Here is a 26453-nt window from a genome sequence, read left to right as displayed (position 1 = left end):
TGTTAACAAATCCCAGATGAAAGACTGGATATTGGAACAAAGTTCTGAACTTTTACTGACCAAAAGAAAGAACAAGCAGTTTAATGAATTATGGGAAATTATGCTCAGAATTACAAGGAGAAGTATTGTACAATAGATTTTTTTTAAGCTATCAGTATTTTCAGAAAGGAAACAGCTTTGTGACACCACAGCAAAATAACCTTTATTGTTTTGTACATACCTTCAATGTCTCCTTCTTGGTAAATTTGGCTGTGGAAGACACACACTCTTTATCAGATCCATTGCAAAGCTTATATTCAGTCTAAAAAAGGAAAAGAAAAAAAGGAGGAGGATGTGTTAATGTGCAGATGATTAAGTTAAATGGTTTAATGGAAAGTTGATTGCCTTCAGTGGATTCCTGGAAGATGCAGGTTGTAGACTTCAGCAGCAGAACATTAGACGGACTCACTCAGGAAGGACATGTTTATAGTGTAATCCATCAACTTCCTTTCACACTTACAGTTACTTAGATATATTGGATGGCTGGGGTTTCTACAAAACTTCCTACTACAGACTTGCGTCTGTAAACAATCCCATTATTCTCACTCGTCTTCACAAACAACTTGTCCCTTCTAAAATTTGAGAGTCAAGAACAGTTGATGTCCTGAAGTAAAAACTGGCCTTTCCTGATGACCAATTTTAAACACCACGTTTTCAACAGTCTTTGTGTTCAGCAGAATTTCAGTCTTCAAGGAAGATAGAACAGTAAATGGTTTCCAAGAGGAGAGGAGTTGCTTGCTTACACAGAGAAGCAGTCTCTCCTTTAGGTTGGGGTTGCATGCACCTACTCCTCTCCCACTCTTCACTGCAAAAAACACACTTTTGCAACTACAGCCCATCACTTACTTTAAAAAGTAGCATGAGGGAAGAACTGGACATTTTTTTTGTTTTTTTCCCCCCCTGTGATTTAATTAATGGAAAAAGGAGACTGAGCCAGGTGATCAGCCAATTCTAATCAGCCATTGGCAAATGGTCTGTGACTGCATATGACCTTTTGCATACTGATGGGGTAACTAAAATATGAAGGATCTGAGCCCATCTGGAGAACTTGAAATGCAAATACCTAACCAGTCTCTACTTTCTACAGCACATGGAAAATAAGTGCAAAAATTGCAGTTTACAGGACAGACAAGAACACTGTATAGCCGATTACATGTTTTTAAATACTTGCATCTGGCTTTCTTCCACTCAATACCACCACCACCACCACATTACAGTTAGAAATGAAGACTTTAGAATGTGAAAATAACATATCACCCCATAAATAAGTTTGATCAACAATATTACAATAATTTTTGTTGTAAGGAATGTGCCAGCAGGAGCTCAACACTGCTGAAGGAGTTTGGAAATGTGTCCTCCAGAGATCATTTGCATGAAAATACAAAGGTGTGCATATGTAATGCCTTGTAAACAAAGCCTGATAGGCGCAGAAGAAGCAATGAGGTTTTGTCTATTGTAAACAACATGTTTTTGTAAAGTCACAGTTTATGTTATCACCCAGTGTAAGAATTGTGGAGTCTCAACAATGCTTCAAGTTTTGTGGGGGTACACGACAGTCATTGCTACAGCATAAGATATAGATTGCAGAGGGCTCTCCCCCTCAAAGTTGTGAGAGTGAAAAAGCAGGGAGGCCCTGTGATTGAACCAGCAGGCTGGAAGCCTTTTAGCAATACAGCTGGAAGACTGGTTTGACTAGTTCCCGCCCCTCCCACTATTCAAAGGTAGACCTAAAGATGGTTCTATAGCTATTCTGTGAGAATCCACCTTGGTGGATACTGAGATGCTGTGGCTAGGCCCAGAGCCGAATACCACTATGAGCTGAAATCGCTGGTAGCTGGAATCACAGGGTTTTGCCTCCAGCAAAAACCCACAAGACAGCAGCGGGTGATGGGTGGACAGCCACTAGGAAGAGCAGCAGGTGGCCGGCAGGAGCAACAGGCAGGTGACCAGTGGGGCAGCTCACAGGAAGCAAGCGGAATGCTGGACCAGTGTAAAGGTGGCATTGCCTCAGGTTCAATGAGGAAATGCATCCAGGTGATGTGTCAGTGCCAGCACAGACTAGACTGAGTTGTAAGTGGAGCATTTGAAAGGGCGCTACAGAGAAAATTTGGGTGTGTGGATTGGCTGGTTACAGTATTGGACAAGTGAGCCTGAGAGGCAAAGGACACTGCTCAATCCACTTGAGCTGGGACAGTTACGTGATGAATGATTATGAACTCTGGGTGTGGTATTTTCCCAAGCTTATGCCAGATGACTTTTCCGCCTCTTTCATTAAAAATTTCTTTTCTACACTCAGACTCTGTGCTTGTGAGTGGGGAAACATTACCTTTCCGAGGCACCCATGAGTCTGTGAATTTTCCAGGCTATTGGGTGGGGGCTGGAGCCGGTTCTGTGTGAGATAGATGAAGACGAACCCCTAGATGTTGAACCCAGCCCTGGTTGCTGCTGACTCCTACCAGCAGAAGGGTCACATTATTAATTATCCTTGTCTCAAAGACAATTCCTGTGCCATTTTCACCTTCTGCTCCTTCCAACTACTCATTGTTTTAATGTTTGTGGAAGGCTGTGTTCTTGCTCTCTTGCTACCTGCAGCTTCTTGCATATTCTGTACTGCCTTCACATGTCACCTTCTGACAGGCACAGGACTTAGAATGGAGACACACATTGCAGCTAAGTTACTACAAAAATAGGTGTGTGTAAGTGCATCACGCAATGCTGTGAAAAATTTCATGCTCTTTGTGTATGTAATTATGCTGACCTAAGCCCTACTGAAGGCATGACTAGCTTCCAGTGGAAGAGCTACTGCCTTTGAGAAGAGAATTTTACTATAGTAATGTGGGAGCAGTTCCTCTGTCAGTATCTCCAAGATAGTATGTGGCAATAGTATCTCTAGGGGTTTGCAGACATAGGCGGTAAGTTATATGAGCCCCTGGAGACCTGGCACCAGGAATAATCCTGAGCTAGGGCTGGGCACCATCAAAAGCTGCTACTGTGCTCTCTGCCCATGCCCTCTGCCCATCCCTCCATCTCCAAGTCCCTTGGCCCTGCCTCCTGCCCCAGAGCATTTTAAATCACTGACTTCCTGGTCCGGCAAATTCCCTGGTGACTCAGGAGAGGTCAATTCCCAAGGATGCCTGACCAGGGAGGTACAACCTGAATTAATCATTCAATGACCACTCACAATTGGCTGATCACTGTGTGTAGCCAGAGAGCAATCTCTACTCCCAGGAATTTACAAATCTGATTTAGATACATATCTAACAGGTCAGAAACATCTAATACAGGAATTCTCAAATTATGGTGTGTGAAATAATGATAGCTCACAAAGCAATGGCTACTCTCCAAATGAGAGCAAGAAATAGATGTGAGAGGACTTGAAATGAAGAGCCACAGTAACCAATCTGATTTTTTTCCCCAACAAAGGATAAAGTGTTGATTAAAATAAAGACCACCAAACATTCAGAAATAACTTCTCAGTTCCCCCTGCCACATATGAGCACTGGCTACAGCCATTAAATTACTCTCTTGCAATTGTAGGGGGAAGGTGGCTCAAAAGACAGAAAAACTTCAGAAGTGACCGACACTGTGAAACAGAATGGGAACGCTTGATCTAATATCAGACAGAGGGTTTCTCTTAAAAAACCATATGGAATTGCCACATCATCCTCAACACAGCATTTAATCTCTGTCTTCCATTTACCTTAGTACTACTTCATATCAAGGCTGTTTAATGGTCTGACCCAACTACCACTGGAGTCGATGAAAGGCTTACATTGACCTAAATCAGCTTTGAACTAGGCCCTTTGAAAGGAAGAATCATATCATGTTTACACTGGCCTAAGACTCAAGTCATCTGCATTCTAGCCTCAGCCATGCCATCGCCTCTCTGTGTGACTGTGAGCAAGTTATTTAATCCATGTCTCAGCTTCCTGGTCTAACATACTTCCTTCACGTCATGAGGATGGTAAGACAATTTCACAAGTGTGTGTGTGCAATACTCTGATACTTGACTGCTGAGCACAGAAGAAAAGCTAAATAAAAAAAAAAGATCAAGTGGCAGTAATATCTGAAAGTTTCAAATGCATTTCACAATAACCTAAAGCACTACATTGTACAACAATTCAGTTAAATGCTTTGCCCCATTACCCCAGAGTACAAGAGCAATCACTATAAAAGAGGGTCACAAACACTGGGAGATTCCTGTAGTGTCATTTTATTTTGGCGGTAGAGTTGCACATTGAGATATAAAAAGTGAATTTATGGTTAAATACTGGCCTAGAGTAACATCAGATTGTATTTGAAGTACTGCTGAGAAGTTAGCTACCTTGTGATACTGAATCAGATGGAGTTTGGAATAAAATTTTCAAGCAAAGATATGCTTTCTGCTCTGCTAGGCCAGGTGTAGCTTTGTTTTCCAGGTTATCATCAAATTACTTGACCTTATCAAGAAAGCATACGTTGAGGGGACGTTGAAGTTTGAGCTTTGCTAAAACCTTAATAAAATTAAAAGTATTTTGAATAACTCCTCTACGTTCCCTCAGATACAGTAGCATATGGAAGTCTGGTCACCATTAACCCCAGATTATAGGATAGTGCTGTTGTGGCTTACCATGAGTTTATTGTTTTTAATGGAAAATGATTTGCATTTGGCAAAGTACTCAGGAATATTAATAGCTGGGTGTATTTAGGTAATGCACTAGTGCTCTCTCTCTTTCCTCATATAGGAATTCCTTTTCCCTTGGACAGCAACATCCCAGTGAAATCGAAATCAACAGAAAAAATTCTGTTAATTTCAATGGCACTAGGGTTTCACCTAACGTATTCACACTCACAGATTATCGCTTCCACTGGGCTCCTGAGAATACAGGTGTTTCTCCCAGGTGAGCTTCCATATCAGCCTCATTTTTTCCTGCAAATTTCTTCTTCTTCCAGTTACTTTAACCACTATTTTTACATTCATGACTTGTGACGTGCCTTCCCCCCAATTCATTGACTCCTGCACCCCCACCTTCTTTGCATAGCTTGAGTAAGTAAATCTGTGGCTTTTAAAAGACAGAGAAACATCCTAAACCACTTGGGATTTCTTCTGTTTTCCACACCAATGCCTCCTGTTTGCCTGTGTTCTCAGTAACCCATATGCCACCATTGACTCTTTCACCCATCCCTTTTCTTTCCATTCTGCCCCTGCAATCAACACTAGGAAGACCTTTCTCCATGTTTTCTGCTCCCTTCCGACTATTACAATCCCCTGCCCAATGACTTGCCAGAGTGCTAGTAATCCACACTTCCATAGGTAGAGAATGAAGCTGCTCACCTTCCCAGAGGAAGAGAAATGCACTAAATATAGAACTCCTCCTCAGAAACATCTGCTGGCTCATTTCTTGGTCCCCCTCTTTACCTAGCACCAGTGTAGTCTCTGTCTGCTACCAATTTTAGTGTGAATGTGTTCTCCTACATATCATCTGCCCTCTAATATCTTTCTTGCATTGCTCTTTTCAAATTTCGTCTGAAAACCATTCTCCTTCCTTGATTGAGTCTCAAATCACCTCATATGCTATTTATTATTCAATTTTGCAGCTGTCTCAGTACAGCATCTTTCTTGTGGAGCAAATGAGATGGAAACTGTCAGAGAAGCTGAAGGAGGGATTTAAGCACGGACTGATAGATGTGGAAGGTACCAGAGTATGTTCCACATGACTGTGCACTCTCTGCATTGCGCCAATCAGCTCTTCTTGCAAATCCTTTTCCAAGCACTCTCAGCCCAGCCTCTCGCCCCCAATATCAAATATGAGGCTCTCCCTTCCCTTGGTTTTTCATTGAGCTCATCCCCTTTAATTCAACCCCACACCTAGTTTGTTTTTTAAAGTGGAGCTAACATGGTGTTTTCATTACTCACTCTGCTTATGTTACATCCCCTGGCCCTTACCCTTTGTCTATCTTTTTCAGTCATGCTAGAGGATCTTTGAAGTAGGAACCATCGATTACTCTGTGTTTGTACAGTGCCAAGCACAAAGGGAGCTATGCCCCAAGACATTGCTGGAATACAAATAATTACTACAAATGTACAAAATGCAGCTTCATTGTATTCTAATTAGTTCAACTGAAAAAGCGCTGCTGGATGTAACTGTTACATTAAACAGTCACAATGTGCATGTTACATTAAAGTGTCACACACTGTAACAAGCAGGATATGATGGAGTAAGTGACTTCCCCTCCCCTGGGCATGGAAATTTCATATAAAGTAGTAAAGCACGTGAATGCTGGGGAGGAATAAACTCCAGCTGAGGGTTCTTCCCATGTTTCATTCAGCTTCCAGCCCTTTAGACTTCATGCCCGATTTATCCTGCTCAGGGAAATGAGATAGGCCGCATGATTTGCATCACAGAGCCTCCTCCAGCATGAGCTGGCTTCCTAACTTGTGCATATGACTAGAGTGGCTCGTTGTTGTCTCTGGTAGCAAAACGCTGACTCTCGGATGACAGGATAGAAGATAATCTATGCCAGCCTTGTTGGCAGAAGTCATATTTTGAAGTATGTTGCAAACCACACGCACACACTGCCCACTTTTGCATGTGAACTATTGCAATAAAACATCCAGAGGAATTGTGCTCTGGCAATAGTAATGTTTGGAATCTTCTTTTTTAAACAATGCTCAGTGAGCACAAAGAACATTTTGTTCCTGGATCCTGCATCTATCGGCTCTTTCTGCCAGTTGAGTCTAGTTCCGATTTCTTGGTTCACTGGATAAATGGCAAAAACTTGGTAAGTTGCCAGACGTGTGACTGATCCTTTATAGTACTTTTAAAGCGTAAATGTGGCTTTAATTAACTAAGAAAGGTTAAAGGCATGCTGCCACTTGGAACACAAAAGACTGAGCTACGACAACATGGGATTTGTAGTGGCTCTATTAAAGTCAAACTGATACATCACAACAAACTATTAGTAATTGCATGACAATTTAAGTAACGCCATTGAAGACAGTTTCTAGCAAATGCTGAGATTCATCTTTTTGAATTCAAATCAAGTAGTAAAACCAACACAAGACCTTAAACTCTGAACATACAAAATCCCTCCTTCCTGCTGAACCAAGTGTTCTAGATTTGCTCGTAGCCCCCTTAACACATCATGGTGCACATGACATATTAACTCATGTTCTGTATTAATTGTAGCTGTAAATTATGACTCTTGTATGATGCCTTAACAGGACCAGGAAGCTAACACTGAAACCCTACTTCAAGATTTTAAATTTTTAATGGTTAATCCCTTAAAATAAGCAACATTTTAGGTGTTTGCATGTGAATCATAGGATGTCAACAGATTTCTGGGCATTCAATAATAGTAACCATGTCACCAAAAGCAGCTGGAAGACAGGAAAAGAGATTAACCACTCAGCTAAGGCACATATTACCATTGTATGTGACATTAAAGCACATTAACAGAGCATAATGAGGAGGAAAACAACAAGAAGAAATCAGAGTCTCATATGAGGCCCAAATATGAAAGTTTGCATTTACAGAAATTGAAGCTTAATGGTATTTTCACATTCCTGTCACTATCAGTCATGATCATTGCCAATGCTCCAGGAATCTTCAGGAATTAAAGCTTAATCTTTAATTAAAGATTATGTCATTTGATGACACTGCCAAGAACTTGTCCAACCAAAACTGGGCAGCAAAGTTAAATGGCCCTAGATGAAGAAGGGGAATGTTAATTGTTTTGAATAATTACAACTGAGAGGAAGATGATGTCATGTAAAAAAAAAAAGGTGGCATCTCTTATTTTTTTCTGCTCTTATTGTTTATAATGGGGTACAGAGGCCCCAGCTAAGATCAAAGTCCCACAGCACTGAACAGTGTACAAGACCCATAAAGAAGCAGTTCCTGCCCTATAGTTCACTATCTAAACCGACAAGAAAGCGAGGGGGAGAAATGTAGTGCAACCTCTATTTTACAGATGAGGAGCTGAGACTGAGAGCCCAAGTAACCCATCTGAGATCATACAGACCATCTGTGGTAGAGTTGGGAACCAAAGCCAGGCCTCCCATGACTAAGTCAAGTGCCCTATCCACAAAGCCATCTTTCCTCTCCTTCACAGGAGCCAGTGAAAAGGTCAACAACTTTGTAAAAGTACACGTCACAGTGACTTTGCTGACCATACACATATTTGTCATAAAGCCAGTTACACCTGCTAGAGCAAAACGAAGCCCAAGAATCCCCAGCCTCATACTCTCTGACCAAATATTAAGATTTTTCCTAGGAGAGAGCCTAATAATGCTTCCTGTCCTGTACTGCCAGAATTGAGGTTGAGTGGGACAACTGCTTTAATTTACTCCAGTCCTGCACAATCTGGTTTCATCCTGGACTCTGAATTCTATTTGAGAAGTGTTGTGACAGAAACATAGTGGATTGGTAACACACAGCCTTTCAAGTCTAAGGCTACATCTCCACTATGAGATCAATTTGAATTTATTAAAATTGACTTTGTAATGCTGCGTTTTATAAATCTGAATTGGAGTATCCTCACCTCCCCACAAAATTGACTTATTGCTGCCACACACTAATCAAACATTGAGTGCTGCAGCAGTGCATTGTGAGAACCAGTCCCACAGTTCCCTCAGCCCTGTAGCATTCTGGGTATTTTTCACTGGTGAAGCATGGGGAAAAAGTGCCCCACAAGTGGCTGTGGGTATCTGATGTCATCTTCCCACATTACGTTGCCCTCTTTCCCCACTCATGGAAAGCAAACAACCAGTTTTCCAGAAGGAAGGAAGGAAGGAAAAGTAGGGCATCAACAAAGATCACCAAATTAACTGAAATCTCGTTTCTACAACTGAGTTGCTTTGTATAACTGTAGCTGTAACTGAATTATCAAAGATTTTACAAAAAGCAGCAGGTGTCTGAATCTTCTCAGCTGGCCCTTCATGATTGCAATGATCAGAATACAAATCAACACATCTTGCATCTACAAACCTGGTTAAAGTTGTCCCCTCTATCCAATAGGGCTACATGTGGCTTATTGTGTCTCTTCTCCCAACTCTATTCCCAACTATTTGTATTTATTTAGTATAGTTACTTCATATTCATGAAAACTACAATTGGGTTCTTAAAAAGAAAGTGTTTGCATCTCCATTCATTGCCCCTTTTTTTTTTTTTTTAAAATTGACTCACCACAGGTGAATGCACCCTTTTAAATACGAAAACAATTCCCATTCCCAGCTATATACATTGTGGCAACTAACTATCACAATTCATTTGACATGGTTTCTAAACAACACAAACATCTTAGCAATGGAGATGGATGCAGAGTTTACTTCGTACAGGATGATAAAAGACAAAAATACCATATCACTTGTGGGTGAACACTTCTGACCATCCAATCAGTTTATATCAGTCCTCACCCTCCAAGGACACCTGCACAATAATTTCAGAAGACAAGCTTGGGAGCTTAAATTCATATCTTTGCTGGATTATAAATCAAGTAGATTTATTGCTTATTATAAGACCCTATAACCCACTAACACCACAGCTGCCTTTGCCCTCTACATCTAGAGCAGGGTTGCTGATTGTGGGTGGATGTATTCAGACAGAGTTAATCATGTGATAATCTTGATTTAAAGATGAATGTTTAATTACTGAAGACTCCAGAGCAATCCTGGAGAGCTGGCAAACGTAGTCTAAAGGGCTATTAACTGATCACTTCACCTTGGTCCCTTGAAATACATTTTAACTAATTATATTAAAATCAATCTGTTCCAAGCTGTATTTAAGTACATTTCCCAGCCCTGAAGAAGAGCGCTGTGTGAGCTCAAAAAGCTGGTCTCTCTGATTCACTGAAGTTTATCTAATAAAAACACACAATCTCACTCACCTTGAATCTTACTAATGGTCAGTCTACTTATGTCATTGAAGTAGGAAGTGAAACAGGAAATTAACTGTACATCCTTCCAGGACTAGCATGTTCATTTCCCAATACTGGAGATGAACCGTGGCGGACAGGTTTTGATTTTCACAAATCCTCAGTATCTAAATTATGGGGCAGGCCCACTGACAGAAGGGAGACAGGGGCAAAGGAGGCACTTGTCTCCAAACCTGGGATTTCAAAGGAGCCAGGAGCTCCTGCCACCACTGCCAAAGCAGCCGCAGTGGGGGCCAGAGCTCTGAGCCTCTTTGAAATGCCATGGAGCACTGTATTGCCACTCCATATGCAGCTCTGATGGAACATGGTGGTGGCGCAGGGGGACAGGTCTGACTACCCTAAATCCTGCCTCTTCTGCCGTTGGCCCTGCCTGAGTGTAGCTCTGTCTCCCACCTCGTCCCCAGCTCACAGGAGCTGTCAGCACTGTTGCTGCAGGGGCTCAGATAAGCTTCAAGGGAAGCTTTTCTGTATGGGTGAAGGAATCCTCCTGCATACTTCTTATCACATGATCAGGGCCCTGGCTTGGCAAAGCAGAACCAGGCCTGCGTCAGACCAAGTTCCATATCATCTCAGCCACCAACCTTGCAGGAAGGGGCAGGATAAGGTTTCAGTTTTGTCTCATCTCTTATCTAATTATTAGGTGATAAATGCCCCAAGCTGTACACAGAAAAGAATAACTGATCAATAGTTTGCCTGATGGGCCGTAAAAGACCTTCTGGGTGTCTGAGTGCTCTGCATCCTTCACCCCTATAGCAACAAGTCACAAAACAAGTGCTCCACCCGGAAGCACACAGCAGGGCCAAACTCAAACCTCTGCAACATCCCTGCATGCATTTCAGTGGGGCAGGGGAAGAGAACAGGAAGGAAACGGAGGAATCAAACCAATTTACATCATTCTGATACCCACTATGAAGGCTAAGATTGTGTCAGATATTTTTAGTAAGAGTCAGACAAACCATGGGCAAAACAGAAAAATTCACACAAGTCATGACTTGACCTTAACATTTACTAAAACTATCCCTACAAAACGGGGATCTGCAGATCCCCACACTGCATCAAGGGGGGCAACTGCAAGGACTATTAGCAGCGTGTAGTATAGGGGTGGGAAATGAGTTTTCATGGGGGGCATGGCAAGATTTTTGGAAGTGGTCAAGGGCCATACTTTTCCATAGAGAGGGTGCAGGGTCTGGGATGAAGGCTGAGTGCAGAAGGGAGCCCAGGGTAGAGGACTGGGGTACAGGATGGGCTGTGGAGTCAGAGAGGGAGTTTGGGTGAAGAAGGGGGTTGTGACCTGCGGCAGGGGACCGAGGTGCAGGGTCTGGGTTCAGGAGAGGATTCTGGCCTCAGGGAGGAGTGTAGGGTCTGAGAGGGAGTTGGGGGTATGGTGCCAGATGCAGGCTCTGGCCCAGAGGCGCTGACCTAAGCAGCTCCTGGCCAGCACCACTCTCAGACAGGTTTCTCTGCATGCCAGCAGCCCCAGATCACCAGCTGTTCCATGTGGCTCTCTGTGCTGAGGGGAAGGGCTCCAAACACTGTCCCTGCCTCCAGCAAAATCTCTCAGCTTCTACTGGCCTGAAACCAGCCAATGGGAGCTGAGAAATTGGTTTGCACTGCCCCCCTCCACCCTCAGCAAAATCTCTCATTTCCCATTGGCTGCTGTCTGGACAATAGGAGCTTAGAGAATTTATTGGGACCAGGGAAGCATGTTAAGCCCTCCCCCTGCAGCAGAGAGAGCTACACAATAGGTGCAGGCCAAATGAAGAGGATTAGTGGACTGGATCCAGTCACAGACTGCATCTTGTCCACCTCTGCTGTAGCAGCTGTGTGTTGCCCATGCCACTTGCAGATGTGGGTGCCCCATGCTGCCTGCAGAACCTGGGAGCTTTTGGGCTCCCTGACACCTGCAGGAGCCAGGAATTCAGATTCTTCCACGGCAGCCTGGAGCTGCTTGCCACCCCTTGCTGCCTGGGAACTGTGGGGGCTTCCCCCCTACCACCCGCAGCAGCCAGGAGCTGCAGGGCTGACAGAGGCAGCAGGGGAACCACAAGACTTCCTGCCCCACAGGGAGCAGGGGTACCCTACAGCTCCTGTTCACTGCAGGCTGACTTAACAGAGTCCACTGGAAGTCACGGATTCCATGATTAAAACTACATCCTTAACACTAGTCAGCAGGCCAGTTCCTTGGCTAGCATGAGTGGTCTAACTAGGGATTAAAAATAATCTAAGCCTCCCCTTCCCATTCCTATTCATGGGTTTAATATCTCAGTATAGTCTAGTCTTCAAAAGGACTAGGATTAAATATGGTCCCGTATTCAGATCAGAGCTATCAGGTGACTACGAATAGATCACAGGATCTCTTTTTGACACTGTCGAGCTATCTAGGAGCCTGGGTTAATTTAGGAACTCAGCTGAAAAGCAGAGGTTGGCCTGGATCTCAGTGTGTCTAACTACAGTAATTGCATATACACATGCACACACAGCCATTTTGTACCAAGAATGGCTACTGTCCTCAGCGCACTGCCTGCTGCTTTCATGGGTAGAAGCATTCATAATCTTTCCCCCATGTTTAAAGGGGAGTCACACACCCTGGATAAGACAAATGCATTTAGAAGATACTAAAATATGCTAGCTGATAGGAAATCACTTCAACTTCCTGCAGTTTCCTTTGTGCTATATTTCAAAGTCACGTGAAAGCCAGTACTTGGTTTTATAGCTTCAAATCCAAATATATCAAGTTAAAAATTATTAAGGGCCTTCTGTTTCTAGGTCTAGATATTTTCTGAAATTAAATAAAGTAGAGGGCTGCTCATACTAAACCCCCCGCCCCATGTTCAAATTTCAGATCCAGGTTCACAGGTTGATCCTATAGCTACAGTGAGACAACCCAGACAGGCAGCATTTTTTGTGGGGTTGGATCCCAATTTTGAATACCAAATTCAAGAGAGTGTTCAGATCCAGGTTTGGAGCTTGGCTTAAGATACAGAGGCAATGATCTGATCTCAAATTTTAGCTATTATTAATTACTTGTACTGTGCTAATGCCCAGAGTTTCCATTGGGCTGGATGCTATGTAAGACCTAAGGTTTAGGCTCTCCTCCCTGATCAGAAACATTGTTTAGCAGGTGCCTTTTAAATAGCAATCCTACACTGATCCTTAATATCTACATTATAATAGCTCCCTGGCCCCATCGAGACCCCAAATAATCATGGCCCTCTTATGCTAGGTGCTATACAGCCAATCAAGGAGGCATTGGTTCATCTGTATCCTTCTAAGCATGCTTTTTGTTATCAAACACACACCCATGGGCACAGCCAAGGATGCTCTCTGAAGGATTTTCAAAATGCAACACCTGATTAATAGCCCACACTGTGAAGAGACGTAAGTGAGACTAAGAACAAGCCCCACAACCCCACAGTACCTTGCTAATGGAGAGCGGTGTCTGAGGAGCCTCATCCTTCAGTGCTGGAGGGCTGTTTCCTTCCATGTCTTTTCCTGTAACAGAGTAATGTAAACAAGAGGCTGAGAATTTCTGTTGGTAAGTCAGGGCTACTCAAAGCAATTACCCTAAAAAGACCACTGCTGACAGAGAGCAGAAGAAATTGTCAGAGGCAAGACACACAGTAGGGCAGCTCCAGAAAGACAGCACTGTTTTAAGTGACATAGTCAATATGCAAATTAACTTCTGAAAACACATTATTCATTTGCTGTAAGAATTTCAGAAACCAAAAGGCACTATTGTGAAGGTTTGGTCACCTCAGTTGTTACTATATAAAAACTGCTTTGGGGGAAAAAAAAACCCACAAAAAGTTAAGGTTGCAAAGTCAAGCATTCAAAGAGTAAGAAATGTCAGAATTAAGGTTGCCTGTGCATTCACAATATGTCCCCTATTTGTTATGATATGGTCTTTAACTACACAGTCACATACTCTATTTTTTTTGCACTGGCCTTCTGCATCAGTGCACAAAATAACCTCACAGTCAACTAATAAGAAGTTGTTCAATATTTTATTGCATCTTTCTTGCTCAATGCATAGCCCTATATCTCAATGTATTTGATATTGTACACTCTTTTCAACACATATTAATCTTAACTGTGAAATGTTATAGAAAGTGAACTGTATCTAGATGTAATTAAACAATAAAAAAAATTTACAGGTTTTCTGGAATTGAACTACTAAGACCCATGACCAAGAGGTTATTTAATAGAATAAAATTCACAACAGCAGCTAGCATTTATGTAGGATGCCATATTGTCCTACATGTTAAACATAGGATGTCATTAAATATTCAATTCTATTCAGGACAATAAGTCATTATCTACTCAAATTTGACATGTGTAAATTGTAATATGCCCTTACACTAAATGAAAGCTGATAGCTGCTATTGAAAAACTGATTTTATTAAGCTAGATTTTTTGGTATGGCACTATTCTTTCCCACGTGCAAAGTAAATTTGCTTTCAAAATTATTAGTGCTTAGGGATACGCAATGCTTGACATAAGTAAACAATCACTAAACTGTTGGCCAAAACTCAGTGACAACATATTACAATTAGAGGCATTAGTGGAGAAACTTCCAGATGCTACTGCAATACAGAGAAATCTCAGGCTATGTCTACACTATAAGATAAATTCAAATTTAAGGCAGTTAGGTCGATTGTACCAAGTGACTGTCTTCACTGTAAATACCATTAGTTTGATTTAGGGAGCACCAATATTGATATCATAATATTGCTGGGATGAGGTGGGTGTAGCGTCACATTTGAATTTAACAGTTCAAATGAAGTCTAGTGTGGAAACACCATGTCTCTGAATTATATTCATTAGCCTCCAGAGGCTGACTGGCACAGCAGCCCTGGCCAGTTTCCCAGCTCCTGCAACTGGTAAGGAGCTGGGAAACTCACAGCCCTACTGCAGCTGGCTCCCGGCTGCCCACCACTTGCAGGAGTTGTGAAACTGACCAGTGCAGCACCTGGCTCCCTGCTGCTCCTGGCTCCTGTGAGCGAGGCACAGTAGTACTGGTTGGTTTCCCAGCTCCCCCAAGGCAGCAGGGTGAGGCAGGCAGAATGTGGAGTTGTGGGATAGGTTCCCACAATGCACTGCTCCAACAGTTGGCATTTGGCCACTCTAGTGTGGCAGCACTAGCTTGACTTTGCGTGGACTCTGTTGGAAGCGAGGATACTCAAAACTGAATTTATAAAACCCAGAGTTATAAAATGGAATTGATCTGGTAGTGTAGACATAGCCTCAGACACATGAAAAACAGGGGGAATTGCTGGAGCAGCACTACTGAAGTCAATGAGATTTTTGCCACTAACTTCAACAGGACAACAACAATTTCATGCAGCGCATACAGTGCAGTGGACTGGAAGTCAGGACTTGAAGCTTTTTTCTTGGTTTTGCTACAGATTTCCTGGGTGACTTTAGAAAGGTCTCATCACTTCCATGTCTCAGTTTTTATGTGTAAAATGTGTACAGTACTTGCCTGACAGGGTTGTGTGTATACTCTAATGATTAGGAGAGCTCAGCTGCAATGATAATGGAAAATCATAGAAATTGGACAAGCAGTCCTATATATAGTACAAATTCCAGCTTGGGCCAATGAAACAACCGAGATGTACCAAGTATTTGTACACGTGCATCAAGTACAACCTTGGCACATCAGTAAGAAGGTGAACCTTAAAAAAAGGTTTCTAGCAGCTATTTAAGAAGCCACATGCAATAAGAAAAGTAGGCAGGCAAAAGCTGTGGAAGAAATGAAGTTTTCCATTACATTTCCATTATAAAATGGGTAGGGGAACAAAGTTTGACTGGCTGAGCTGCATCCACAAATAATCAATTGTCAGGATCTCACCAGTCAGAATTGTTGCGGTTCTGTGTAGAAGACTACTGATTACAGTCACAGATCAGCAAGTCACAGCTTTGTTTTACTTAATAGTAGAAATGTTTCTCAGTATTCTTTTACAGTTGAAAATCCTCTGAACTCAGAATAACGTGGAGCTGAACGGCTTCAGCTTCCAGCATCATGGTTAGGTGTCCCTGTGATTTTAGGCATGAGTTCTGATGCTCCTCCTGCTGGGCAGTACAGAGGCATTGGTGTAAGGAAGCTAATGAAAAGAAAGAACAATGAAGAGAGATTGAGGGGTATTTAATCTCAATTTTTTTACATAAGGGAAACTGAGACACAGAGACTTAATGACTTACCTCAGGAAACTAGCACCACAGTTAGGAACTCCAGAGATCTCAAAAGCACTAATAAAATTCCTTAGCCACAAATTCATCCTCTCTCTTAACCATCCTCTTTTCCCTTCAGAAAAAAGAGGGGCCAGAAAAGCCACATAATTTTCTGATTGACCCAGGTGCCTCAGTGCTTAGCTTGCAATGTGCACCACTCCCTTGTCATATGCCTTAGAGTTCAATAGCCTCTCCTGGAGCATATCACACCATCATCATACCACACCAAATTCAAGCATAGGCATCATATGAGGCTGAAGTTGGTTCCTTATTCCCAATTGCTTAGTTGTGATACTAAAGGTTGAATCTCTCTAGTCCAGCACTCTTGAGACCTGACCTGTGCTGAACAAGAGAATTTGCTGGACCACAGGAGGTCAATATTGTCTAGCAGCATTACCAACATTTCCACTGCTTACCAAACTCTTAAGACATTTGGGGTAAATTACAGTTAAACAATATCGTAGAACACGGAGGGCCAGAACTGGTGGCTGTAAACAAACTTTATAGGACCATGGGAAACGTGGTAACACCCATGATAAGTGGTCATCTGGTTAACTAAAATCATGGCGGATTATGGATGTTGCCAGACTAGAGAGGTTAACCCATAGCTCCCTTTTTGTAGTCCCCAGTTCCTTATTCAAAGGCAACATCATGCCTGTGCACTTGTCTGCAAAAGAGCATGCTCCACACAGCATGCACTCATACATACACTGCATGCAAGGTCACGTTGGACAGAAGACATTTTGTTCATACAACGGGAGGCCAGATGGAGCTATCCTGGGGGCAAAGCTGGTGCCGGTGTATGCAGTGCTTGCCTTGCATATGACGACTGCACATCACTGTACAAAGGCCAGAGCTGCTCTAAAATATAGCACTGTGAGATTAAGCTGTTAGAATGATTAAATTAATGATTGCAATAAAAAATTAAGGTACTATTTAATTAATATATAATAAATTAATTAATCACATAAGGAGCTGGGCTATGACTGGCTGTACATGACAAATTAAGTCTCAGGTCACCTCAAGTGATACGTCTCTGCAACCCTCAGACTGTTCTGAAGGAGCGAGGGCATGAGACTGGCTGACCTAGGGTAGTGTTATGATACAAGGACATACAAATTTACCCTAACTGTAAACTCAGTTATAGGAGTATGAAAGTTCACCATACAGTAACATTTGTTTCTGCTGGTTAAATGTAACAAAGCCCAGTTGCTTCTGAAAATGAGTGTTCTAAACAGGTAGAAGAGAACCAGACAGAGAGCCTATATGTGGCCAAACAAAAAAGGTCATGTTGATACAATTCAAGGATTATGTTGAAATCATGCTTGGTAAAAGCCGATGATGCAGAACCTCAAATTAACAAACCAAAATTGGCAACTTGGGTATTAGGCCTAACTGGAGGACAAAATATTGAGGAGATGGGCTATTCCTGCCACCATTCCCTCTGTGGGTTCTTTAAGAAAAGTTTTTGGGAAGAAAATAGTGAATAAGTCACATCTGGTAGGACAAGATTTAGCCTTGCAGCTGCCACTGTCACCATTTCCTGGGATCCTGAGCCTCCATCATCCTGATCCTGAGACATATCCTGACCACACTGGGCCAGAGAGACAGCCAAATAACACTGCCACCACTACCGGCTCCAGCTGAATCTCAAACGCTCCGAGATTACACATTTCACAGAACTGGAAGGGAATTCCAAAGGTCGAGTCCAGTCCCCTGCCCTCTTGGCAGGACCAAGCATCATCCCTTTTATTTAAAATCTATTTGCCCCAGATCCCTAAATGGCCACCTCAGGGATTGAACTCCCAACCCAGGATTTAGCAGGCCAATGCTTGAACCACTGATTGGACTTCAGGAGCAGCAAAAACTCCAGATAGGCTCGCCAACATCATATTAAAAAACAAGGGATGGTTTTCTTAGTTCCCTGCTCTACCCACTCCTCCGCCCAACAGTATTTATTATTACTGATAAGCAGTATTCACCTGCATTTACCAGGGCTATTTCTTGCTGCTTTTTTTGCAAATCCAACCCATTTCATCTTATTTCTCTTTTCCCCAAAAGGACAGTTACCACCATCTTTGATACAGTGACTCTCAATCTGGGGTATGCAAACTGCCAGGTACACAGAGGTCTTCCAGGAAGACATCAACTCATATACACATTTGTCTAGTTTTACTATAGGCTACATTAAAAAAAAAACAAAAACAAAAAAACAGCAAAGTCAGTATAAACTAAGATTTTATGCAGACAATGATCTGTTTACACTGCACTATAGAATCATAGAACACTAGAACTGGAAGGGCCACCAAGAGGTCATTGAGTCCAGTCTCCTGCCCTCATGGCAGGATGAAGCACCGTCTAGGCCAGTGGCATCCAAAAACAATTGAATGGATTGCCACATGAGTGCCCTCCCCTGAGCCAGGCACTCCGCTCCCACCAGGCAGGCACCTACCCCTTCACCAAACTGCTGGTGACTCACCAGAGCCACTGCTGGAGCCGCTGTACCTCCAGCCCCATTGCCCAAGCCCTGAGCCATGCTGCCCAAGCCTGGAGCTTCATGAGCTGCCCAAGCCATGCCAGCCACCCAGCCCTGAGCCACACTGCACAAATTATCCTGTGGCTAGAGCACGCCACAGGAAGAGTCTCCTCTACTGTTGCTGGCATGCTTCTCCCAGCATGTAGTGGGACGCTTGCATGGAGGGCGCTTCAAGTGTCAATGAGCTGCTTCGCCACATTCTGCTGTCCAGTAAGCCACATGTGGCAGCTGGACAGCATATTGGACACCATGAGTCTAGGTCATAAAAAGCTAAATGGATTTTCTCTTGTTTTCATCTATTCTTCTCTCCTGAAGCCAGTTTAGAGATGAGCCCAAACGACTCCAAAACTGTGAAGAGATTTGGAGCTAGATACAAATGTTTTGTGGTTTTAGCACAGCTACTAGTTGACTTCAGTGGGGGAATGGGTGAGGGAGTGAAAAAAACCCTCTCTCCTCCCACCCTAGATAACTTTGGAGTTGGCTACATTGCACTTAAAAGTCCCTGCCAGTCAAGGGGACTAGAGCCCAGGTCAAGAAATTCAACTCTAACACCATGTGGCTGGGCCGAAGCCACTGATATACGAGTATAATATTTATATTACAATTTATTTATTTTACAAATTATATGAGAAAATGAGAAAGTAAGCAATTTTTCAATAATAGTGCTGAGGGGCTTGGTTCTTTATGGCTGATTTTGTAAGCAGGTAGTTTTTAAGTGAGGTGAAAACTGGGGATGTACAAGACAAAGCATGCTGCTAAAAAGGGTATGGTAGCCTGGAGAAGCTGAGAAACACTGATCTAAGGTGGTCTACACCAGGCAGTTAAATCAATTGCAGATGCACAATTCTAGCTAAAGCAACGGCTTAGCTAGAATTGACTTGTCTGCAATCGACTAAACTGGCTGTCCTCACTAAGAAAGGTTGATAGGAGAGCTTCTCCTGTTGACCTCCCTTCCTGAGGAGGACAGTGGTTAACTTCCAACCCCTGATAGGTCAATTTTGAGTGTCTCCACCAGGTGAATGAAGTCAAACCTCAGAAGATTAACCCTGAGCAGGTCGATCTTCTAGGTAACGTAGAAGTGGCCTGAGAGACTGTCAAAAGGGCATTTTCTTTCCATTCCCCCTAACTCCCATCACCCAATTCCCCAACATTTCTCTTATTCCCACCTACTTTTCCACTTAGGTCACTCTCATATCAAGCATATGCTTCTGTAGTTTTTCTTTAAAAAAATTATATATATTATTTCAGACCATACAGTAGAGTATGCTGTATTCAGATTATATTTCCCAAATCTAATTAAAAATATGCTTTGACAGAGGCAAATTGGGTTGGTGCTTGGGACAGCACTCAGATTAGATGACCACAAATACCCTGGAGCCCCAGCTATTTTACAAAATAGATGCCCTCTCTCCACAAACATGCAGTGTAATCCCACTAAGGCTACGTCTACGCTTAGGAAAAACTTCGAAATGGCCATGCTAATGGCCAAATCAAAGAATACTAATGAGGTGCTGAAATGAATATTCAGTGCCTCAGCATGCTGCTGGCTGCCGCACTTCGAAAGGCATTCTATGGGAATAAGGGGATTTCGATGTTTGCGAGGTCCTTTTGAAAAGGACCCCTGTGTAGATGAGCCACACGTGAGCAAAATGCAGCAATTTTGAAGTGCCATAGCCAGCAGCATGCTAATGAGGCACTGAATATGCATTTTAGTATCATTAGTATGCTTCGATTTGGCCATTAGGAAAAACTTTGAAATGGCCATGGTAAGTGTAGACACGGCCTAGGTGAATGAGCCTTCTGAAGCATCAAAATTGAGAAGAAACCCTTTTCATCTAACATTTTGAGCCCTCCAAAGGGCTGGAACACTTTCAGGGGTAACACTTGAGCACTAGAGACACTGATGCAATAATTTGAACCTGGGTTTGATTGCTTTTATGCCCCAAACAACATTGTCGGGCTACTTCAAGTTCTACGCCCTGCCAGGCACTGTATTTTGGCAATCTTGTGATCAAATTACCCCAGATTTGAATCACTAAGAGAGCCCCAAGACCCTATGAGATGTGCCAGATTCCTTTAAAGGGGGCATGGTAAATCAGGGAGATGGGAGATTACTAATGAAATGCTGTGATGCATATACAGTATTTCATTAGGCCAATTCTCCCCCGCAAAATCTTCAAAGTGTCAAACTTCAAAGTGCCAACATGCCGTGTAGCCGCGGGCACTTTGAAGTGCCTGCACCACTTTAAAGTACCTTTATTCCCCAAAATTACACCCTGATTACCATGCCCCCTTTGAAGAAGGGGCCAAGTGTAGCAATAGCCTTAGGAGAGTTGAGCTTTGAACTGAAAGCAGGCCTTACCCTTAACAATAACAGAGCAATAGTTGTGCTATAAACAGATCCATAATTTAGAAGCCCTCCTGGATTTCTTGCTGACACTAAGTTCTCACTCAGCAGCAGCTACAAGTCATACAAATCCAGCCCACTGCCCAGCACAGAATAAACCCTAAATAAATCAACCCAGCCAGGACTTAAACACTTCTAGGGATGGAGATTCCACCACCTCTCCAGGTAACACATTCCAGAGCTTCACCACCCTCCTGGTGAAATAGTTTTTCCTAATATCCAAACTATACCTCCCCCTGTAACTTCAGGCCATTGCTCCTTGCTTTGCCATCCGTCTCTACTGTGAACAGCTTCTCTCTGTCCTTTTTAGAGCCTCCCCTTCAGGAAGTTGAAGGCTGCTATCAAATTGTCCTTCAGTCTTCTCTTCTGCAAACTAAATGAACCCAGATGCCTCAGCCTCTCTTCGTAGATCATGTGCTCCAGCCCCCTAATAATTTTCTTTGCCCTCCACTGGGCCCACTCCAATGCATCCATATTCTTTCTATACTGGGGGCCCCAGAACTGGATACAATACACCAGATGTGACCTCACCAGTGCTGAATAGAGAGGAATAATAACTTCTCTAGACTTGCTAGAAATGCTCCTCCTAATGCATCCTAATATACCATGAGCCTCCTCAGCTACAAGGGCACACTGCTGACTCATCCAGCCTCTCAGCCACTGAAATTCCCAGGCCCTTTTCTTCTCCATCCCATTCTCATGGGCAATGACCCAGCTTCAGTTATTCACATCTTTGCCATCTCTCAGATGGCCTTACAGCCAGATGATAACTTTGGCCATGAAACCTTCAGCATTTAGTAACCTCCAGCTAGTACAGAATACTGTAGGGCATCTCCTGAACAACATAGGCTACTGCGAACACATCTATCATCTGTTCTCTGCAGTAACTTCCCATATAATTTCTCAGGAATTTAAAAGGTCTTGTTCCTTTTCTTCTAGGTGCTTGATGGCCAGGGTTCAGGCTATCTAGAAGGTGTCTTAAAATCTGGAATGAAAACCATGGTCAACAGCTCAGCTCCCCAGGCAAAAAGTAACAGTCCACAATACAAGTAAAGCTTGTGCAGGCAGTAGGCAGAACTTTCTGGGGGTTGGTCCTAGACTGGAAAGAGCTCCACTAGAACTCAGGACAATCACAAATTTCACTATCTTCCATGACAAGGGCATGGCTTGTTTCTGTGACCTTCTTTAAGACACACACAGCAAGATATATATTTAAATAATTAACAAACCTAAAACCATGCAAAAGCAAGATTTCCTGCTCCAATCACTTCTATGCCTGGAGAGGACAAAAGCACAAATACCAGGAGACATATGTGCCATTGTGTTCCTTAATAACTGCTGCAAGATGCTGAAACATGGCAACAATGAATGTGCTACGACAGTCTCTCCGAGTGCTGCATGACACCGATTAAAAAGCAAATGCTGTACAGTATCAATAAAGCAAATGTTGAAGGGATTAAAAACTGGCTGACCAGTATCAAAAATAGCTTGAGTTGTTTATTAGATAATCCAATAAGAATTTAGCAATTTATCACAGTTGCCTAAATTTGACAAAATTTCATCTTGCATTGCCATAGTTTACTCTGAAGTAATTCTCACCTTCAGGTAAGGAACTGGGACCACAACTCAAGAGTAAGCTGGGAATAAGAAACTCTTCAGTCTCATGGCAGCACAGTGCCATTGGAACCAATCCCCAACTCAGGCCCATTGAGGGGGGTGAGGGAAAGGGGCAATCACTCCAGGGCCTGGCAATACAACAGGACCCAGAGCTTCCGGGTGCTATTCCCCTACTGCAGCAGTGCCAGCAGCTGGAGGCCCAGGTCCTTTAAATTGCTGCCAGTGTGCCATGTGTAGGGCTGGGGTGAGGGGGTAGACACTGTGGTCTAGGCAGCACTGAAGATCGCCTAGCCCCAGCTCCACCCCTTCAAGGGGCACAGAACTGGCCCCCTTCCCTACTGCCCCAACCCAAATGAAATCACCAAATCCTGTCTCTCCTGGCTTCACAGATGCTATTGTGGACTTGAGCTGGGCTGAGCCCCTGCCACACAGAGATTAGCAGGGACTCTGTGCTCAGTCTACCTTTGTGTGGAGAGCTGTCTGCGAAGTTGCCGTATACCATTACCCCTGCAGACAGGGTGCTCCAAAACATCACACCATCAGACAGCTCACACCAGGAAAACCCACAAGTTGGCAGCCCGTTGCAGCACAGTTCCCAGCCCAACTGTGGTTGACTATTTCGGGAGAGGCGGGAGAACACACAGGGCTCTACCACAAAAACAGGCTCTAACCTATCACTGACCCTCTGCCCAGGGTACCTTTACTGGCACTTTCCTCCTCACATCCCTATAGGCCTCCCAGACTAGGTAGAAGTTAGAATGCACTCACACATCTCTACACTTAGCTCATTAGTTCTTTTCCATGCAGCAGCTCTTTTGCACAGGAAGGCAACATATGGTCCACGAGTCCAATTAAAGTTAATAGGAGTCATAAGACTCTACTGCTCTTTGCCCCATGGACATTTAATCTTGTATGAATTTTATATTTTTATAAGTGTCACCATTTCCCCCTGTGTATTATTACTTCAATAATAAGAAGTAATATCCAGCCCACATCTATCTGGTGTGCATACTAGGAAGTTGGAGTGTGGGGAATTTTTTTGCTAGGTCTCTCACACAATTAAAAAGATATTAGATGTATCTGTGAGCCAGGGTTGCCCCACTCTCACAACACTATGCAGACTGGAATTCTCCCACAGCTGAATATATTCCTCTTGGTCAACCTACTAAATAGCTCTTATCAGCATTGTAACAAATGCCTCTATGGGTCAGCATCTAAGTTATATTGTGCTCTTATGCTCTTTCATGAACTGCACAGGACTTCACACAGAAAGATGTCAGTTTCTCAAGTAACTTTGACAAACTATCTCAAGCAGACTGCTTGTAAAGCTACAGGTAGACGGAAAGTGCTTGTTTAGCTGGCAAGCTGAAAAGATCTGTAGAACTTTCCAAGCATCAACAACTGAAAGTGAAAAAAAGCAGCTGACTCTAAAAGATAAAACCTCCTCCACAACAGAGCACATTCTCACCTCAGAAAAAGAAAAAACAAGCAGATACATAAGAGAAGCCAAATACTCACCAGCTTAATAAAAAGAAGAGCAGCTCGTTCCCCCCGCCAAAAACACAAAATGACTATATTAAAATTACAGCTCATTTCCTCTCAGATTTAAAGGAACAGCTACTAAGACAGACAGCATGCTGGGAAAGGCTCCTATGAAAGGGTAAAGGAAAAGCTTTAAGCTTGATAATAGCACTAATTCCTGAAGGAAGGTTAATTGCTTTCATGGCAAGAGCAGGGAAGTCACACTTTTCTGAGTGCTAAATACATCCCAGAAAAAGCCTGTGATAATATACAATATGCTATGCATTTGGGTTATTGAGACTTTGTTCTGCTGTCTAACTGTAATAAATATCCTGATATTTTCCAGATAACTTTTTTTTTTAAATTTGAGGCTTACAATTATGTCTTGACATATAGATTCAGTTTATTTCTCCCTTAGCAAGTAACTGATAATCTAACAAGCATGACTGATAACTACTGGGGTTACTTTCTTTTAACATGAAGTTAAATAAGTGGGGGATAAGGAGTGCACTGACAACTTTAACACAATACAATTACTGCCTTGTAATCTTTCAGATATAGCATGTGATTACACAGAAAAGTCCAGGCTATAATAATTAACAAGCAGAGGTGAAAGTAACTTAAATTTCTTATGGGTACTATTATATCACAGTCCTGAGGTAAGTGGGGGTGTGCCTCAAGGCAGGGGATTGAAAAACAACAGTACCTGTAAGAAATTAAGTATGGGGTGGAGTGTGATGGGCTCAGGGCAGAGGATGGATACTTGGAAGGGTTCAGGAGTCAGGGTGTGGGCTTGGGGGTGTGTCTCAGGGCATGATGTTGTGGGGTGAATGTAGGAGTTGGGGTTGGTGAGTGTGGGGGGCTCAAGACAAGTGGCAGGGATATGTGTGGAGGGGGCAAGAACTGAAGACCCCCAAGTTTCATACCAGAATGCTGCTTGTTGTTCCCCTTTGTCAGCATCAGGGAGCAAGAAGAAAGCACTGAGAATGTGTCACTTGTTCCTCTGTCCCCTCCCCACACCAGCCAGGAGAAGGAGGAATGCAGGCAAGCAGCATCCTGGTACAAATGAGGAGGGCTTTAGCTCTCTGGGTGTGAGAGGCAGTCCCCAATGGGTGGGTGGCCACACCCCGACTCACCCCTTTAACCTCTCTGGCTGCTGTCTCCTACAGCACAGCCCCCAGAGCTCCATCTTGCCAGAGCAGTGCATTAGCTCGCTTTCTTTGCTGCAAACAAAACAGTAGAGGGTAGACCAAAACCTGCACTGACTCCCATCTAGAGTGATCACAGTGAGTTAAATTGCATGTATAGCATATGCCAAGCTGAAATTTAGCTCTGTGTGCACGAACCTTGGGCCAGATTTACAAATGTATTTAGATACCAAAAGATGCACACAGGCACTTGAGAGTCACAAAACTGCCTGAAGAGGTCAGGTGTTTAATTACCATTACAAGTCAATAGATGTTAAGCACCTAACTTCTCAGATATCTAGGGAATTCTTAAAGTCCTACTATCTGCATCCTTGGGCTTCTTATATAAGTTTTTGAGGAGTCCTCATCCTTATTCACATATAGGAACAAATCATTTGTCTCCAAGGAAGAGTCATTTAAGCTGTAGAAAGTTCATTCTGTAGGTAATTCTGTCTCCCCAGTAGCTAGTAGCAATGCCTGTACTAATCCTCTTGTTCCATTTCAATCTATCATTCAAATCTATCATTCAAAGTGCTCAGTAATGGGGTGGGGGGAACCTTGTGCTTTTTTTAGGGATGGTTTGATATCTGCATCTTATTGAAAGTCTGAAAAAAATGTTTAAGGGCTATAAAAAAATCTCTAAACCAAGTCTTTTTTTCTCTGATTCTGCAAGTGGAATTCTTAGTGGTTTGGAGTAGAAGTTCTCTTAGCCTGTAAGAGTGGGTGGGTATGACTCTAACAGAAAGATCTGTTCACCCAAGTGTTTGTCAGGTGTTTCTGTTTAAATAGGTGTTCACAAATCTGAAGGAAAAAACCCTCAAGTTTTTCAAGAGCCAGACGGAAAAAAACCTCTCAATTACTAACCTTTCATTGTTGCTTGTGATATCATTATCCCCCTAGCTCTCCAGTACTCTCCAAAATTTTCTGTCAAAGAGAGAACTGTTTTTTTTTTTAAATATGACCTATTTTCAAGCCTTTTTTATACATCACAAAGAATTTA

General features: G+C 42.9%; 1 protein-coding gene across 4 annotated transcripts in view; it reads right to left on the bottom strand.

Annotated features, from left to right (window-relative positions):
• Positions 1-26453, bottom strand: part of OSBPL5 (oxysterol binding protein like 5) — a 243061-nt gene that overhangs the window by 80651 nt on the left and 135957 nt on the right. For 3 of the 4 annotated variants that reach the window (XM_074997785.1, XM_074997784.1, XM_074997786.1), the window contains 2 exons: positions 13373-13446; positions 221-301 (listed from right to left, as the gene is read on the bottom strand). In XM_074997785.1, coding sequence (XP_074853886.1) covers positions 221-301; positions 13373-13446 — 155 coding nt within the window. Of the gene's footprint in view, positions 1-220; positions 302-13372; positions 13447-15805; positions 15929-26453 lie in introns of those variants that run through there. The other variant, XM_074997787.1, reaches the window with a different exon arrangement.

The sequence above is a fragment of the Carettochelys insculpta genome, chromosome 6 (genome assembly GCF_033958435.1).
Source record: "Carettochelys insculpta isolate YL-2023 chromosome 6, ASM3395843v1, whole genome shotgun sequence".
NCBI classification, from domain to species: Eukaryota; Metazoa; Chordata; order Testudines; family Carettochelyidae; genus Carettochelys; species Carettochelys insculpta.
The sequence above is the reverse complement of the archived record's forward strand: the minus strand, read 5'-3'. Positions and strand labels throughout refer to the sequence as shown.